General features: G+C 37.1%; 5 protein-coding genes and 2 pseudogenes across 6 annotated transcripts; 3 read left to right on the top strand and 4 right to left on the bottom strand.

The window, feature by feature from the left end:
• LOC106339165 overlaps positions 1 to 235 on the bottom strand; it is a 5012-nt pseudogene extending 4777 nt beyond the window's left edge.
• Positions 236 to 4852: 4617 nt separating this feature from the next.
• On the top strand, positions 4853 to 5808 carry LOC106339166 (S-locus-specific glycoprotein S6-like). The gene is made up of 2 exons (XM_013777966.1): positions 4853 to 5727; positions 5802 to 5808. Exons 1-2 carry the CDS (start codon positions 4853 to 4855, stop codon positions 5806 to 5808), a joined length of 882 nt encoding a protein of 293 aa, XP_013633420.1.
• Positions 5606 to 6959, top strand: LOC106339851 (annotated as a pseudogene).
• Positions 6960 to 7132: 173 nt separating this feature from the next.
• On the bottom strand, positions 7133 to 8092 carry LOC106339853. The gene is made up of 5 exons (XM_013778722.1): positions 7970 to 8092; positions 7809 to 7878; positions 7602 to 7682; positions 7413 to 7514; positions 7133 to 7346 (listed from the first exon to the last, which is right to left on the bottom strand). The coding sequence occupies exons 2-5, from the start codon at positions 7851 to 7853 to the stop codon at positions 7203 to 7205; spliced, it is 372 nt and encodes a 123-aa protein (XP_013634176.1). The 5' UTR covers positions 7854 to 7878; positions 7970 to 8092; the 3' UTR covers positions 7133 to 7202.
• A 12-nt stretch (positions 8093 to 8104) lies between these two features.
• LOC106339167 (TBC1 domain family member 8B-like) lies at positions 8105 to 10582 on the bottom strand. Its single transcript, XM_013777967.1, has 10 exons — positions 10335 to 10582; positions 10023 to 10092; positions 9342 to 9728; positions 9092 to 9256; positions 8895 to 9008; positions 8742 to 8800; positions 8598 to 8664; positions 8462 to 8513; positions 8277 to 8369; positions 8105 to 8205 (listed from the first exon to the last, which is right to left on the bottom strand). Exons 1-10 carry the CDS (start codon positions 10379 to 10381, stop codon positions 8105 to 8107), a joined length of 1155 nt encoding a protein of 384 aa, XP_013633421.1. The 5' UTR covers positions 10382 to 10582.
• Positions 10498 to 13142, top strand: LOC106339168 (CDP-diacylglycerol--glycerol-3-phosphate 3-phosphatidyltransferase 2-like). Its single transcript, XM_013777968.1, has 7 exons — positions 10498 to 10510; positions 11124 to 11501; positions 11718 to 11815; positions 11956 to 12006; positions 12086 to 12199; positions 12318 to 12374; positions 12455 to 13142. The coding sequence occupies exons 1-7, from the start codon at positions 10498 to 10500 to the stop codon at positions 12770 to 12772; spliced, it is 1029 nt and encodes a 342-aa protein (XP_013633422.1). The 3' UTR covers positions 12773 to 13142.
• On the bottom strand, positions 13038 to 16350 carry LOC106342119 (jacalin-related lectin 22-like). 2 transcript variants are annotated; one of them, XM_013780959.1, is made up of 5 exons: positions 16246 to 16350; positions 15247 to 15466; positions 14682 to 15149; positions 13545 to 13976; positions 13038 to 13446 (listed from the first exon to the last, which is right to left on the bottom strand). In XM_013780959.1, the coding sequence occupies exons 2-5, from the start codon at positions 15448 to 15450 to the stop codon at positions 13201 to 13203; spliced, it is 1350 nt and encodes a 449-aa protein (XP_013636413.1). In that variant the 5' UTR covers positions 15451 to 15466; positions 16246 to 16350; the 3' UTR covers positions 13038 to 13200. The 2 variants fall into 2 exon arrangements, with proteins under 2 accessions (XP_013636413.1, XP_013636414.1); XM_013780960.1 differs by lacking the exon at positions 16246 to 16350 and adding an exon at positions 15938 to 16128.
• Between the last annotated feature and the right edge of the window lie 1735 nt (positions 16351 to 18085).

Here is an 18085-nt window from a genome sequence, read left to right on the forward strand (position 1 = left end):
AACTATTGCCGACCCGAAGTCTCGTGTTGAGATCGTGTGTGCCGAGCAAGTTGTTAGCTTGTGTGTTCGTCAGGCTATGATGATCTTGAGAAAGCGTGCTGGTTTGTGTCGCTTGTACTGCTTCCAGCAAGCTCGTAGCTGAGGGCCGTCCTTCGAAGCATGAGGACATGATGGTGGGAACTGCTTGTTGGCTCCGTTTTTCTCTTTGGCTCTGGTTCACAAAAAGCATGATCATGATTAGACCAATATAAACCAAAAGAAATGACCAACCGTTGCATAATTAATATGCAAGCTTAGAGTGTTTAATAGTTTAAACCAAATTCACAATCGTTACCTTAACACTATAATTCAATTAAGTGAAGTGAAGACGAGGACGAGCAGCTTAGAGTTGTTTAATTATTCAAACCAAAGCTACAAGTCTACGGTAACACGTGTATGTGATGTTTAAAAAAAAAGAACTTATCTTGTCGTTGGTAGAGCTTGCTTGGTGAAGAAGCAAGAGCTCAATGCTATGATGTTTGCATCCTTAGCAGCAGAGTTCGGAGATGAGAAGCTTCAAGTTCTTGATTTTCCTCGTCGCATCACTTTTGCAAAGATTACACGAAGTCTTGGATCGAGAAGGGAGCTCTTGATCAGCACGTGACGAAGAAATGGACGTGAGGCCTCCAACTTGGTGAAGAGACGCAGACGGTCATGACGCGTGAGGTAGAAGCAAGAGCTTTATGGAAGCGTGGTGACGTATATAGATGTAGGTAAAGCCATGTATCGTACTTCCAAGGCAAGGCTATAACTGTATTTGTGATGGCTTGAGAACATCGTCACTGATAGAGCCTAAGACGTTGCGACTCCTTTTCACTTTGACGAGAAGCTTTTGTGACGTAGAGGCAAGAGCTTGATGAGATCGTGCAGAGATCATGGTGCGATTGGATCCATTCCATCTGAGCTAGGCAACATGTTACGCCTCAGCTAGTTGCAACTAAACCGAGAAAAGTCTTGATCTTCCCGTTACACCACTTATTGCCGAGAAGGACGTTCGTCGGGCTTCGATCATCATTGGCTTGTTGGTTCAACGATCGTGACTGATGCCTCTGGATGGATGGCTAGTTCTCGACCTCGGTGAGATCGGTGATCTCGAGTCAAACTGATGCTTTGCCTGAACGTAAAGCTCAAGCTCGATGCTCTCCACCGACGAGCTCTTCTTGGACATGAAGCTCGTGCCTTTGAAGATCTTTGGTCCGTTGATGAGCTTTCACTGTCAATGCGATGAACTGACCCACTTGCTGGATGTCAGGCGGAGGCTAGAGTGGAGACCTTGACGACGTCAATGCTGCTCTTGTTCTTGTCTCTGCGGTTAGTCATGGTGATGAATCAAGGTCTTGAGGTCAACTTGCCGTAATTGGCAAGAGCTTCTCAAACTTCTCATGAGACATCATCATGGCCCTTAGCATTAACAAGCTTCTTGAGGCCCAAAGGCTCTCACCATATGGTCTCACATGATAAAGGAGGAAGCTTTCTTATGTAGCCTTGCTTGATGTCACCGAAGACCCACCGACGAGCCTGGAACCGAGCCGAATCTCTGAAACCACGAACTGGAGGCACAGAGGGCCAAGCCGAATCTCTGCGTTGTATCTCGCCATCTGGTCTCACATGATAAAGGAGGAAGCTTTCTCATGGAGCCTTGCTTGATGTCACCGAAGACCCACCGACGAGCCTGGAACCGAGCCGAATCTCTGAAACCACGAACTGGAGGCACAGAGGGAGGAATCAAGCCGAATCTCCGCGTTGTACAACCATCTCATTGTCGGTTGCAGTTGAGTGGAGCTCGACGGCTCTGAGGAAGCAACGACGGCCTCGTCCATTTACAAACTCACCGGAGATTAGAAGTTGTCCGAATCTTGTAGGCTCAGGAATTGACCCACGACCGCCTCTGTTGCCTTTGTCGGAGCTCTATCTGGACGAGAAGCCATGTCCGTCGACAGAACACGACGAAACAGCTCTGCTCGATCTCTCCTTCCGTCGCACGCAGGGTTGTCGTCGGGACCATCGAATGGATTTCCCCGGATCTCCGTTTTGACTGCGACTCCTAAATCCTAGATCAGTTTTTTTTTTAATTAAATTTCTTTTCATAGATTAAGCACACGTATATTATGCTATAATCACAAGTCAAAACTTAATAATGAGATAAGATGGTGAAACTTATCTTATTCAGAGTCTCAATACTCGGTCCAAACTGCTCACCAACTGCTCGATGAAAGTCTCACCCGAAGAAAGTTTCATCCTTTAGGTTGAGGTGAAGTTAGATATAGGATTCTCTCGAATTTGAAATCTTTGAAGATAATTTTCCTTAGCCCCCTCCTTCTAGCGCCAACTATTTGATCCAAAAATTGTGTTTATGCTGAAATGTTTGTTGAATCAATACAATAAAAGAATCTAAAAATAAAAGATTAGATTCTTGAGGTTTAGGAGAAATCTTAAAGAATCAAATGAGAAATGAACATCAAAAAGAATTTATAGATCAAAGATTGTTTTACATGTATGATTACAAGTGTAAATAAATCTATAAACTCTTTGTAAGAAGTGTTCTAAGTATAAAAAATGGAAAAGAGAAGAGAAGATCCCCATAATCAAGAGAAAGATCTCTTTATTTATACAATGATATGTGTAGGGTTTTCTAGCCAAATGGGCCTAGTACATTGTCTAATGGACCTTGAGGGAGGATGTAAATCCACCCCCTGTCGGTTTTCACCTTTTTTCTTCGGTAGCATAAAGCCATAAATTAAAAACTATTATATTATAATTAGTACTTATTATTTGAAAGAAGAAATAATAAAGTTTTATTATATTATCTGTCTATCTGTCTATCACTTCATTATATTTTTAATACTTTTATCATTTACTCATGATCCTATTTTTGTTGTTTGATGTGAGAAATCATGTGTATTTGAGTTGTTCAATGAATTGTCGCTAATAGCATCGTCACTGGAACAATTGCAGATTTGAACCTCATCAAAACTCTTTATCATAAAAAGATGACCGCTAAAATGAAGTCCAACATCTAATTGTGCCCAACCATCATATTCAACCATTTGAACGATTTGATTAATTAAAAAGAAAACGTATTCAGCCCAAACGGTTAAGAAGGCCCCACTACCCAAATAACTGAATTGAATTTTTAATTGTGATAAAAAAAAAAAAAATAATGTTTTTGCTAACGCGTCCGACCGATCATTCCTACTTCGAGGAATATGAGACATGCTCACATACTCAAAATCCTCATATAATCTCTGGAACACCTCGATCTATGTCGTGAATGTTAGCCAATCCACCGGGTTTGTAGCCAAAATTTGTTGTTACCTATCTAAGTCGAGAACAGGACTATACACAACAGTATCCCAAGTCCCAACAATGAAATGCCATACTGGGTTGTAGAAAAGAGATTCTGCTGTCCAGAACATACTTGGTAATGTCTCAAGAATATAAGAGTATCCATGCCGTCATTTCTAACAAAATGAACTTTATAATGAACCGTTCCACCACTACCTTTACTAAAGAGAACGCAACCAGCCAGTTGAACAGCCTGTTATTGTATTATTTGATGAACAAAGACCGTGCTTTGCCCATCATCTGCACACAAGTAGCATTAACTGTTTGATGTAAAATCCTCAAATACTTGTTTTTCCAAATCTGATTTTGGTGTGTATATATTATTACCTTGGTTAACCTCTCATAGTGCACTGAATTTAGCCATGGAAGGGAGTCGGAGAGCTTGTAAGTGGTCCATGTCGTCTTCACACTTTGTGTATAGCTCCTCACATAGCTTTGACGATTGGTTGTTTTTATGTGTATTTTTTTTTTTGAACACATGTTGTTTTTATGTGTATATCGAGAAATATTTTAAATAAATTTATCTATAAAAAAACTAGAAATTTTGAAAAAGAGTTTTGGTCAAATTCAATCCTTTTATATAGGAATTTTAGAAGATACGTAGCTTAAATTAGATATCTTTCAATTTTTTATTCATCTATAAATATATTTCTTTTTAGTTTAAAAACACATTTAGTTCATTAGCTAAGATGAAAAATGCTTTTCAACCTTCGCTTATTGGTTTCATTATGGTCACAGTTGTCCTGTTCGGTTTGTATTTATATTTACAATTTTATTACTATATTCAATAATAGTTTAAAATTAAATTTATTCTGATATCATATTATGTAATGTACTGATCTAATTTTTATATCGAATTCTATAATGTTGAGTTTAGCAAAGTTTTCCAGAATAATCAACGAGAAATACTTAACACCCGTTTTGCGTAAAATGTTACTGACTTACACCTCAAGTCATTTCATAACCTTATTCTGAGTTATCTGTGTTGAACTCTTCCAAGTACCTACTGGTACTCCAGCTCATTTCGGTTTTTGTTTCGTTTCTTTCATAGTCTTATTTGATTTCCTTTAAATTCTATGTCATGTAACTCAGGGGTTCTCCCTCACTTTTGTCCTTTTGGACTCCACCACAATGAAATATTCAGTGTTAAAAAAAAAAAGAACCAACGTAAACTCTAGTTGGTTCGTTTCCTCTAGTCCAATGATCATATTTAATCTTCCCATAAATCGTTAGAAGAAAATTTCCGAAACTTGTCGTTATACTTTGAATGTATCGAATGTGACAACACCACCATAACGTGTAGATATCTTTTCAAGAACACGGCATGCTATGTTTTTTTGTTTTTTTTTTCGCATGCTATGTTGGGAACTAATAACGAACACGACATTTTGCGCTTGCATGTGCTAGGTAAAGAAAATAATTTAAGTTTATAAATATAAAAAGAAAAAAAAGAAAGAAAGAAAGAAAGATGAAAGGTGTACAAAACATTTACAACAATGCTTACAGCGTCTCGTCCTTGCTCGTCTTCTTTGTCCTGATTCTGTTTCGTCCGGCCCTCTCGATCAATTCCACCAATAAATTGTCGTCTTCAGAGTCTCTCACAATCTCAAGCAACAGAACACTTGTATCTCCTGGCGGAGCCTTCGAGCTTGGTTTCTTCAAACCCTCGGCACTTCCGCGTTGGTATCTCGGAATACGGTATAAGAAAGTCTCAGAGAAGACGTACGCATGGGTCGCCAACAGAGACAACCCTCTCTCTACATCCAGTGGTACCCTCAAAATCTCTGGTAACAATCTTCACCTGCTAGATCAGTTCAATAAAACTGTTTGGTGGACGAGTCTTCCTAGCCGCGATGCGCCGGTGACGGCAGAGGTTCTCCCCAACGGAAACTTTGTACTGAGACACTCCTACAACGACGACCCTAGTGAATTCTTGTGGCAGAGTTTCGATTTTCCGACAGATACTTTACTTCCGGAGATGAAACAAGGTTACGATCTCAAAACAGGGCGCAACAGGTTTCTTACATCATGGAGAAGTTCGGATGATCCGGCGAGCGGGAACTTCACGTTCAACCTCGAAACTCAATGGGGATTGCCTGAATTTATTCTTCGTATGAATCATGGATGGGTAGAGGCAAGGAGCGGTCCCTGGAATGGAATCGAGTTTAGCGGCGATGCGAGGATCAGATTACATGGTTTCCAATTTTACAGCTTCCGTATGACCAACCATAGCATCTACTCGATATTGACAACGAGAGACTGGATGCTCGAGCGAGTCACGTGGACCTCGACATCATCAGAATGGGCAGAGCGGGATGAGTGGGTAGGCCGTTCAATATCTGGGTGTGTAAGGAGGACGCAGCTAAGCTGCGGAGGAGATCATGACTTTTTCGAGCTAAATAATACGAAAATGCCAGATACTAAGACGGCGACTGTGGATCGGGGAATCATCGATGGGAAGAAATGCAAAGAGAGGTGTCTTAGCGATTGCATTTGGAAAAGATGGACTGGGTTGTGTGACTTGGACCGGAGACCTCGTTGATATCTGGACTTACTTCGAAGGCGGTCATGCTCGATTCTCATATCTAAGCCTCGATTCTCATATCTTTGGTTAGTGTCACGACTTATAGTTCACACCGTTGATGTCTTTTGGAAATATGTTAATGTTTGTGAACGAAGTGCAGATAAAACCATAAGCTGTATGTTAAATTGGCAAATGAGATTTGATATCATCAATGGTATTGCCCGAGGGGTTCTGTATCTTCCCCAAGACTCACGGTTTAGAATCATCCATAGGGATTTGAAAGCAAGCAATGTCTTGCTTGATAAAGATATGGTTCCAAAAATTTCAGACTTCGGAATGGCTAGGATCTTGGACGGGATGAGACGGAAGCTAACACGAGGAAGGTGGTCGGAACTTAGTAAGCACTTAAAAGCATCATATATAGTATATATATATATATATATATATATATATATTGAAACAAAAGAGCTACATGATAGCTTTTTATATATAATTGTTATGCAGTGGCTACATGTCTCCAGAATATGCGATGAACGGGACATTCTCGATGAAGTCAGATGTGTTCAGTTTTGGGGTCTTGCTTCTTGAAATTATAAGTGGCAAGAGGAATAAAGGCTTCTGCCACTCGGATGGTAATCTTAATCTTCTGGGATATGTACGTAAGCTTTTGAAACACCACTCGTCTTATTCGATTTTCTGACCCCATATTAATAAGAAAATTAAGATCCGAACGAACCAGGTGTGGAAGCAATGGAATGAAAATCAACGTCTAGAGATACTAGACACGGCCGTAGATTCTTCATCACCAACGTTCAGGCCACGTGAAATATTAAGATGCTTACAAATTGGCCTCTTGTGTGTTCAAGAACATGTAGAGGATAGACCAATGATGTCGTCAGTAGTTTTGATGCTCGGAAGTGAAGCAGTATTTATACCTCAACCTAAACGGCCAGGTTACTGCGTAGCCAGCGGAAGTTCTCTTGATACTCGGAGTGAAGATGAAGCTTGCACAGTTAACAAATTCACCATGTCAATCATTGACGCTCGGTGATATGATGATAATATTTCATTCAGCAACCAGATGAAGGGCCTCTACCTAAATAATATATGTTCTTTTGCAAGGGCAAGAGCTAGGAAACCCCAAATATTATTCCAACAAATAAAAGCAGTAAGAGAGGCATAAAGAGCTTATGTTTAGTTGATTATTGGATCGATAATGACGATTTGCATATATATTAAATATTATTTCTTAATGTTTTGTCTGGGATTCCACGTTTTTAGAAATTAAATATAATTAATATTTGTAGGTATATGATAAAACATACCGTGGTGAAGGTTGTGCTTTATGATACTGCAAAGTCGCCTCCAACATTGACTCTGCCATTACTGCCCTCTCCTCCATCTCAGCAAGCCCAGCAACAGCTTCCTCATATTTGTCCTAACACCATTGTTTTTGGGTTATCAGACTTGAGCAAAAATGGAATACTAGTCAAAGCCATTTTACCTGAAGCACTTGGGCAGCATGTCTCTGCGCTGCTGCATCCTGCTCAGCAGCTCTCCGTGCATCTTCCGTTACCTTATGTTCTTGCTCCATCCCAATCAACACCTTCATTATTATTCTCTCAAGTGGTCAGCATCATACATTGAATTTGCGCTAGCTAGAAGAGAGCACATATTAATCTGAAATGCAAACCTGTATCATAGCAGCTTCTCGATCCTTCTTATCAGAAACAAGCTTTCGAACCTCTCTCACCCCTTGCTCTAACTGCTCAATCTACCCCCCAAACCAAAAAATACAAGGAGCAAGCATTGTCCTTATTCATAGATAAATAAAGAACTGAATGCACACCTAATTAGGAAGCATAGTTTTAAATAAAATTAAAAAAAAATGAGAGAATACCTTAGCATTCAGGTGACGCCGATTGTCTTGTTTGACCATCTCCATGAGAGCAACTTCCAACTCTTCAGCTCTACCATTACATATGAAGTGATCAGAGGAATAATGAGGAGATAAATATAAAAGTTCAGGCCTGATTTGAATCTCCAAAGTCATATACTAACCTCAGTAAAGCAGATCGTTTCTCCTCAACCAAATTGCAGAGTTCACCCTTCAACCGAAGAACCTAGAGAAGTTGTTGAAACTCTTTCAAGTGAAAAGCATTAAAAGGTGGGAGAAATGTTATCATTAATTATAAGTTAAACATAAAGAATGACACAAAGTTCCATCAATGCAAGTGCTGTTCTGAAAAGCATTACACAGTTTCCTTCAAACAGAAGCACATCCCACACTCTGAGAACTGTTAAAACAAACAAAATCTTTCATAATGATCAATAAAAAATCTGGCAAGATCAAGGTTTGGAACCTGACCACTTTCCCATGGAAGCATATTGATGAAGATGGAAAGAAACCATGGCGCTGTAACACAAGCCACCTGCACTCCAAGATAATCTAGATGTTGAACTGCAAATTTAAGTATATAACAAAGAGCATTAGCAACCAACCTGCGACCATCTTTGGTATAAGATGAAAACAAGACAATGAAGAAACTTAACCCATTTTAGGAAATCTCTCTCGAACCAACTCCTCCAGAACTCGTTGGTCAACCTAAAATAAGAAAGAATCCAGGAACAATGAACAACCCAAAGATAAGACAGCATTGTGCAAAAAACATTCAGCTAGTATTCTTACCTGTGACTCGATCATCTCTTCAGAGTAATAATCATTGAAGTAGTCATCAATGACTCCTATCAGCGACCTCAAAATTAAAAGTAATGCGTAGTTAGCTTACACTTCACACAGTATAAATAGTTGCAGAGTAGTTTCTGAACATACCAAAAAGCATTCTCTTCGGGCATCATAAGTAATAAGAGTCCAGCAAAGAAATTCATAGCCTGCACATGTTTTCTTTTTTTTTTAATACAAGACAATAAATTACAGGTAGATGATCATTTTGTAAGCATGTCACCAAACTTAGAATATACATACCTGACAGTATCCAACAGAGGGATTATGCCTAGCATAAGCAGTTAGCAATCTCCTCAGAGCATTTCTCCCATCATCATCTAGGGCAGGATGCCCTGGAAATGTCCGGGGTAAATCCTGTACTTGAAACAAACAACCACTTGAGAAAAAAGAACCAACACCAACAGGAGTCCACAAGAGGATAATATATAGTTGCTAACCTTCTCTATCTGTCCTTTCCATTTCTCCACAGCAGCGAGTGGGTCTGCACTTGAACTTTTCTCATCCTGCAGCTCTATGTCCTTTCCTAGACCATCAGCAGCAAGCAGACTTTGGTAATAGTTCTCGACCCGGCGTTTCTTAACTCCCGCAAATGCTTGCCAGAGCTGGAAATTTTGTATACACACTTTGTTGAGCATGAAATAATTAAATATCATGACAAGAGTGCAGAATGAAAAAAGAAAGTATTACCTCACCCCTCAGAGCCATAGGAGCACCACCGCGAACAAGTACTTGGAGTTCTTCTTTCCAAGGGAATGCAGATACTTGGGACTTTGCATCAGCAGCAGGCATGCTGGAGGAGACACATGTGCTATCTGAAGAATCATCCTGAAATGGATTCGATCTTTGAGCTCCTCGCTCGCCATTCGAAGAATGGTCTTTCTTTTTTACACGAGCACTCATCAAGCCCTCAATTGCTCGAAGAGATGGCCTGACCTCAGTCCATATCTGAGATCTTAGCACTTTCTTCTCATCTCCGGGAGTTAAATTAGGACCTGGTGGCAGATATTTTTCTTCAGATGATCCATGATCTTCGAGGAAACTGTTCCACCTGTCCCACCTCTCCTCTTCTTCCTCCTGCGTTAGAGATTCAAGGTGAAACAAAATCAAGGAAAGACAAACTGCTTCCACCAATTAAAAAAAAAAACCAAAAAAAACCAAAAATGACTTATCACTACTACTACTATAGTGTGAGCCTTTAGACATCTCAAGCAATTTGAGATTACTAAAATTTAAGTTTTCTGATATCTTTCACAACTTATAATATGGGATCACCAAAATTTAAGACAAGGATAATGTATGAACTAAAACATGTGTAAGTAAGAAGGTATCTAGAGTAGAAAATTAAAAAAGACGTGGAGATACAAGAACCTGGTAGATTTTGACATGTTCTCGGTATCTTTGCACATGCTGAGGCCTCACAGAAAATCCATAAGCATCCCTGTTTAATAAAAACCCAATCAAAAATCAAACTAACATAAATTCAGACAAGAATCTCCGTTAGTTTTTTTGTTAGCTTTTATTACAACAATCCATTGAGACATTAAAAAGTTGATGGCTTTACTAAGGGATTACACCACAGAGATAACTAATCAAGGTCATCATTAGATGATATATCATCAATGAAGGAGCTAGGCAATGTAGTAGCTACGGAGAAGAAGAAGAAGATACAAAAGGCGATACCTTTTGTGGTCGGATGTGGAGAGAGGATTCACGGCGTCGGTGATCATCGTTAATGAGACGGAGGGCGAGATCTCTCCGGTGAGATCCGGTGGAGTAGTAGTAGTAAGCTAGGCTACTTAACTTGCTTGATCATCATTACGCGATTGAAAGTTTGGAGATGAAGATGAAGTTACAGTGTGAAGACTCAGAGAGAGAGAGAGAGAGAGAGAGAGAGAGAGAGAGAGAGAGAAAGGCAAGATTTTTAATTGTTCCTATAGCCAAACAAAAATTATTTTCGAATTCACTAAGAAAATAATAAAATTAGTTTTTCTTTTCAAAACGAACTTTATATTTTTTATATAAAATATCTGTATTTTTGGGTGAAAATATAGGTTATATCAATGTTAATGTTTTGAAAACCGAACCGAAATATTTGATTGAACCGATTGAACCGTAACTCATTTATCTAGTCGGTTTCAAGTATTTCAAAAGTTAGATTTATATTAAACCATCAAAACCAGTAAAACTCGTTAAAATCAATAGTCCGGTTCGCGAACTCTAGTTTTAAGAAATTTAAGTGAAAAATATTTTTTCCCTGAGATTTTAGTATAACAAATCATATTAATCTTTTGATAATTATCTAATATAAATTTTTTTATTATTTATATTAATCAGTTATAGAATTTTATATTAATATTTTTAATTAGCTAGAAAAAAATAGAAAACCTGGTTGAACTGGTTAGTGTCGAGTCAGTCTGATTTTCAAAACAGTGGTTTAATTTAATCTATTTTAGCTTTATTCAACTTCAGCTTCTTCGATATTAACCTTTGAGCCAAAATTACTGAATCAAAAATCAAAAAGCTCAAATAGATCCAGCCTTGCTTCCTTCCTCAAATTGCGGCGCACGTTACGTCTTTCTTCCCCGGCGGCGCATCTTAGCCGTTCCTCAGGCTGCGTTTTCGCTCCCCGTCACTCCTCCCATAAAGCTATAACCTTTAGGGTTCAGCGATGTCGTCCCCACCACCGCGTAACACCCTCCTTCTCTTCCTCTTCATCAGAGAAACACCCACCACCACCCGACAATGTACAGAACAGTTTCAGTGACGACAACTCTTCCTCCAAAGTTCTTACATTGCCCACCGTCTTAACCATTTGTCGTGTAGCTGCCGTCCCGCTCCTAGTCGCAAGTAGGCCTCTCTACACTTCTAAAGTTGTAGTCTTTTCGGGATTGATTGTGTTTTTCATGTTAAAGTCTTCACCTTTTTGTTGTTGCTTCTCACTAGTTCTTTTGGGATTGTATTTTTTCATGTTAAAGTTTTCACCTTTGTGTTGTTGTAAGCTCTTTTTGGGATTGTGTTTTCATGTTAAAGTGTTCACCTTTGTGTTGTTGTTGTTGCTTGTAGCGTTTTACGTTGATGGTTGGTGGGGAGCAACTGCCACCACAAGCATCTTCGTTGCAGCAGCCGTTACTGACGGGCATGACGGCTATCTTGCTCGCAAGGCACTTTTTTTTTTTTTTTTTTTTTTTTTTTTTTTACGGGCATGACGGCTATCTTGCTCGCAAGGCACTTTTTTTTTTTTTTTTTTTTTTTATTATCTGTCTCTGTGTTTAAGTTGCAATCTTGACGGTGTGCGTTTCAGATTAAGTTAGGTTCTGCGTTTGGAGCGTTTTTGGATCCTGTTGCAGATAAGGTCTTTTCTAATCACAAGCTTTGTTTTTAGTGGACGTGAGGTTTATTGTTAGATTCTGATTTATATCGTGTGTCTTCAGCTTATGGTCGCAGCTACACTCATCTTACTGTGTACAAAACCTATCGACGTTGCTGTGTTAGGACCACTCCCATGGTTACTAACGGTACCGTCTATTGCAATCATTGGTAGAGAGGTTAGAAAATTGGATTGTATTCTCTTTAATATTCTTTTGCAGAGAAAATTGATTGTTTTCTCCTTAATAGTAGTAAATGGCATATCCTTAACTGTATGATGCATTTGTCTTTATGCAGATTACAATGTCCGCAGTGAGAGAATGGGCTGCATCTCAAAATGGAAAGCTTTTAGAGGTAATGTTAGACCACCGGCATCTATCTCTGGTACTGTAGTATGTAAGAGCTTTTTTTGTGTGTTTGTTTGATGCTCACAGGCCGTTGCGGTTAACAACTTGGGAAAGTGGAAAACCGCCACGCAGATGACAGCACTAACCATACTTCTCGCAAGCCGGGACAGCAGTGTTGGATGGCTCGTAGCTTCCGGTGCTGGGTTGCTTTATGTATCAGCAGGACTATCGGTTTGGTCTTTAGCCGTTTATATGGGGAAGATATGGAAAGATATGGAAAGTACTACTGAAGTAGGTTGTAATCTATCTATCTATCGGTTTTGTTTTGCTTTTAAACCTGCATTTGCATGTACGCTTGTTGGAGAGTGTCTCAGTCATAGTCTGTACAGGGAGCACAAGATTTGAATATGCTGATTGATTGAACAGCAGGTAGAAATGAAGCAGTTGTAGTAGTTTGAGAATATGTTAGATGGTTTTGCTTTGCTCTGCACTTGCAGCTTCTTGTTTAATTAATAATATTTTATAAAAAAAAAGGGTTCTTGTATGATGTTTTTGTTACAAAAACTTTGTAGTGTTTGTTGGTGATTATTGTACATTGAATATGGATAATTTTGTGTGATATTTCTGTAACAAAATTATTAGTGTTTGTTCTTTATTAAAAGAGTCGATAAAGATAGGTAAACTATATTTGAAGGGTCTCAAAAGAAACAAGAATAGCAAAATTATAAAAGAGTTTACACACCAGTATATTGAAAGTAATATTATTATTCATAAAGAGAAACACACACCAATCTCTTACTGAAATTTAGTCGATGTGACTAGCAGATTATCAGCTAGAATGGCCTGGAAATGGCTTCGATACTGTAGATGACATCGGTGGTAGCTCGTCCATGGAACCCTGTGATCTTGTGGCCTTTCTCCTCAAACGAGTACTTCTCACCAGAATCCAATCCATACAGAGGTGTCTCCCTTTTGTTTGTCTTGAACTTAATAGACACAGTCTTTCCAAATGGTGCACGAGGTATAGGTCTATAGTAGCCTTCTATGCCTGTGAGATATTCACCATTCTCAAGCACAATCTGCAAAAGGCTCAATGGTAAAACAAAGATAGTAAGTGAAAATGTTAAAGGTAAAGTATATTTGAAACAAAACTCTAGTTGTTGTTTTAGAAAATGACCTCTTCAGCGCCAAGTGAAGTTATCTTCCCATGGTCATCACCAGTTACAAGGCCATTGCCTTTAATGTACACAAACTTGACAAAGGCTATACCTTCCTCATAGAGTCCTATTTTTATCTTCTTCACACCATCGTAGATACCATAATCACCCCATGAATCTCCTATCACTGGAGGGGGAGTGGGAACGGGAATGTCTTCAAAGTAAGCTCCAAGAGCATCGATAGCTTCACCTTCCTTTCCATGGAATCCGAGAAGCCTACCCCCATTTTGCCCCAGCACAAACTTCTTACCAACTTCATACCCAAAGATTGCTGTTCTGCCCCTTGATGTTTCAAACTTAAGTGAGGTAATGACGGTATTGCGGAAAAGCTTCGGGTTATCATAGGTTGCTTCCACCAATGTGATGTGTTCATTCATAAAATTTACCACAAACTGCAACAAGAAACTGTATAAGTTGATGAAAAAAAAAAACTGCAACAAGAAGCAAAATTCAAAAGGATTTTATCTTAAGAAATCCAAACACACGGATCTAACTACAGTATACTCATCAGTTTCAAAATGATTCATGGTTTAAAGTTTTCACCCATTAAAAAAAATATTAAATTTTTATTATATATTTTTGTGATTAACTATTTTTCAGTGACTTTTAGCCAATAGAAATTTAATAAACATAATTATTTTTTGAAATTTACAATTTAATATTTATCACTTTTATTTTGTAAACCATGAATCATTCTGAAGCTGGGAAATATCAAGTTTTATAGACCTTCAACTTCATATCAATTGAAATTAATGTTACAGGTCCCTAGATTTAGAAACTCTAATATCATATTAACTCTTATGGTTTACAACTTAAAACTAATTATCGATAAATGAATTATCCCAAAAATAGAACCTGCTTTGGAAGTATGAGGGAGATACTTCATACTCACTAATAGTATTATATCAATCATCATTTCCAAACTAACAACCATGTGAATTTTCAGAACTACTAGATCACCAACTTATTGGTACTAAACTTTTGGTTGTTATACTATTTCACAAATAACCCGAATTAACATCGATCTAACATGACCTATAACTTCTTTTTTGAAAATTATTAGGCCAATCATGTATATAAGACCTAGTAGAGAATACCTCAGATTGGGTTTCTCCTTTCACCCCATGGTGTCGTGTCTCAAACCTCGCACCTTTCACGTACTCAAACTCCAAATAAGTGATACGACAATCATCTTGACCAACACGCACCGTCCTAACACCGTCGAAACAACCATCGTCCCAAACACTCCCCTCTTTACCACCTTGGGCTTCAAGCTTGTAAATAGGGAAAGGCGTGGTCAGAGAGTCTAGTTCAAGGTAAACTCCAAGAGCGTCGACAGCTTTATCTGACCGTCCGTGGAAACCTACAATCTTCTTTCCCTCGTCCTCGAACTTGAACTTTGTACCATTGACAACTCCAAACAAGTTTGGACCAAACGTTGGAGACGTTCTACCCTTTGATGTCTTGAAGACAAGGGACGTGATCACTTCCGTGGCTATCAGAGCCACTTTGTTGTGGCTTCCCTCCACCGCTGTGATGTGTTCATCCGGATATTCAATCACAAACTGCACTTGAGAAATGTTATTTGTTCAATCAAGAAATAAAATACACGAAAAAGAAACTAAGAATGTGAAAAACTGGAGAGTAAATGCAGTGGAGAACCTCTCTAGGGTCTTCTTGAGTTACTGTCCCATATTCACGTGTTACAACTTCGCCGCCTTCCTTCACGTATTCGAATTTGATGTAAGTGATACGTGAGAGATCTTGCCCAACATACACTTTCTTTACTCCCTCGTATACACCATCGTCCCATTCACTCCCACCTTCACCACCGCAAAGAGCCATCTTCTGGTACATCCTCCCCATTTTGAATCTTCAAATCCTGTAATAAAATGAGGAAGATAGATTATTATATTGATTTAATGTTTTAGAAAATGTTAAAGTTTGATTTAAATAATAATCCAAAATTCATTTAAAAACCTCTACTAATGCTACCAATGTAAACATACACAAATGAAATCATACATACTGAGGAAATAACGGTGATAAAAAGTAAAGTATGCCAAGCTTTTTTGGTAGAACAGTAATATCATGATAACATTGTAGCATATTCTTATACACAGCATGAACACCAAAACGGTCCAAGAATCACATATAGAGTAAGTAATCAACTGATGGATAATATTTATATATAGTGTGATTTTATAAGCTTAATAATAGTATCGAACAAAGCCCCCACATAGCTGACTGAAAATGCGTATTCACAGTTAGATATGACACCATATCCCAACGGCTAAACACATTAATATATCTTCCTCATTCAAAAAAGAAAACGCATTCACAGGCTTCTCACTATTTGTTGAGATATCCTGCACTAAACACTCCTCCCACTTCTCTTAAATCTTCGGTGAAACGATCTCAAGATATTCAGTGATATTCATGTAAACGTTTTACACAGGTAAGGTTATGTAGTTAATTATTAGTAGTATAAGATAAGATTAATGGTATTTGATGTTAATGGTAATCATAAGCGGACTACTAACAATGGAAAAAGAAAAAAAGAAAAAAGAGAGAGAGAGAGGATGTCATAGCTACATGAAGTACAAAAAGAAAGAGAGAGAGAGAGAGAGAGAGAGAGAGAGAGAGAGAGAGAGAGAGCACCGGTAAATTCTTGAGATCTGATTGAGAATGAAGGCGATGAACCTTATGGTTGATTACATGTGTGTATTTATTGACCCTTCTCGTGACTTGCAACCAACACATGTTTCACGACTCACGAAGGACTGTCAACAATTGCAATAATTGTTTTTGATAAGAGTCCATAACAAGTAAAATATATTGAAATATGTGTAAGTGTGTAAATCCTTGAGATCTCATTGAGAACGAAAGGCAATGAACCCTGAACCTTTTGTATATTCAAATGTGTGTATTTTTCTACAGTTCTCGTGAATTGCAACTACCACATGGTTCACGATTACGAAGGACTGTCACAATTGCAGTGATTGCTTTTGCTAGGAGTCCATACTCCAAAACCAGCTCAATATATTGATACAATAATAAATAAAATTTATTGTATAAATATAAATAAGAACAAAAAGTTTATATCCACAAAAATACTAAAAATAGAAAGAGAGAGATGAGTTTTTTTTAAGAAGAAAGAGATAAGATAAAAATAATTATATTCTCATTAGTTGTGTTATGAAGATGTGTTTTATAACAAACAAATATATATATATGAAAAGTAAATTGATATATGTGGTTAGTGATAAAGGGTTTATAACTTTACTATGCATTTTATGTGACTTTCGTTGTTGTGTGTTTCAGATTTTCATAATATATACTTTCTGAAAATCCGTGTTATTGTCTTTTGCTTTTCTCAAACATCTTTATTGCTCTGTTAAAAAAAATTCTAATAAAATCCAGTGAAAAGTTAAAGTCTAATTATAACCACACAATTTCTCTTCTCGAATGATCATATGATATATGATATATCTTTTAGATCTCGTAAATGCCACATCTAATGTATAGACATGGATTTTAAACAAAGCAGTGAGTAAAAAAATAGGTTGCATTATCACTTTTGATATCCTTTCTTAATTTGAAAAACTCATACAACGTTGACGTTATATAAAATAACTAGGTGTTTTTCTAGACCTATGGAATTTATTAAATTTAATTTATATTTAAAAATAAGTTTTATTCTCTCTGTTTCATTATAAGTGTCGTTTTAGGTTTCGGCACACGGATTAAGAAAACGATTAATTTTGTATATTTTCTATAAAAAACACTATTACCTATACACCTAACCATATTTCAACCAATAGAAAAATAATTTTTGCATAAAATTAATAAATTTTGCATTGAAAATCAAAAACGACACTTATTTTGTAACGGAAATTTTTTCTAAAATGACACTTAATATGAAACGGATGGAGTATTAAATATCATAGATTTTACTATTTTCTTACTAATATTTAATATAGATTTGATATATATTAAATCAATTTGTATAAAACTAATAAAATGATATAAAATTGTATAGTTATCAAAATTTAGCCTAAACAATGTTTATAAAATTTATAAATATATAAGAAACTAATGATCTTAGGATTCGATATTTAAATTTTTAAAAAAATTGTAGAAATTTTTGAAAGCTTAGTAATACAAATTGTATAATTATACAAAAATAATAATATTTCGAAACTTGAAATGTTATATATGAATATATTTATTTTATAGATGATGTATGAGGTATTACCATATTTATAAAAAGTTTACCAAAAAAAAATATCAATATTAAATGTAATATATGAATTATTACCATATTCTAATAAGTTTGCCAAAAATATAAATCAATATTAAATAAAATTTTCCATGTCGTATTTTTTCGGAATATATGAATATATTTATTTTATAGATGATGTATGGGCTATTACCATATTTATAAAAAGTTTACTAAAAAGAAATATTAATATTAAATGTAATATATGAATTATTACCA

The sequence above is a fragment of the Brassica oleracea genome, chromosome C4 (genome assembly GCF_000695525.1).
Source record: "Brassica oleracea var. oleracea cultivar TO1000 chromosome C4, BOL, whole genome shotgun sequence".
Taxonomy (NCBI): Eukaryota; Viridiplantae; Streptophyta; class Magnoliopsida; order Brassicales; family Brassicaceae; genus Brassica; species Brassica oleracea.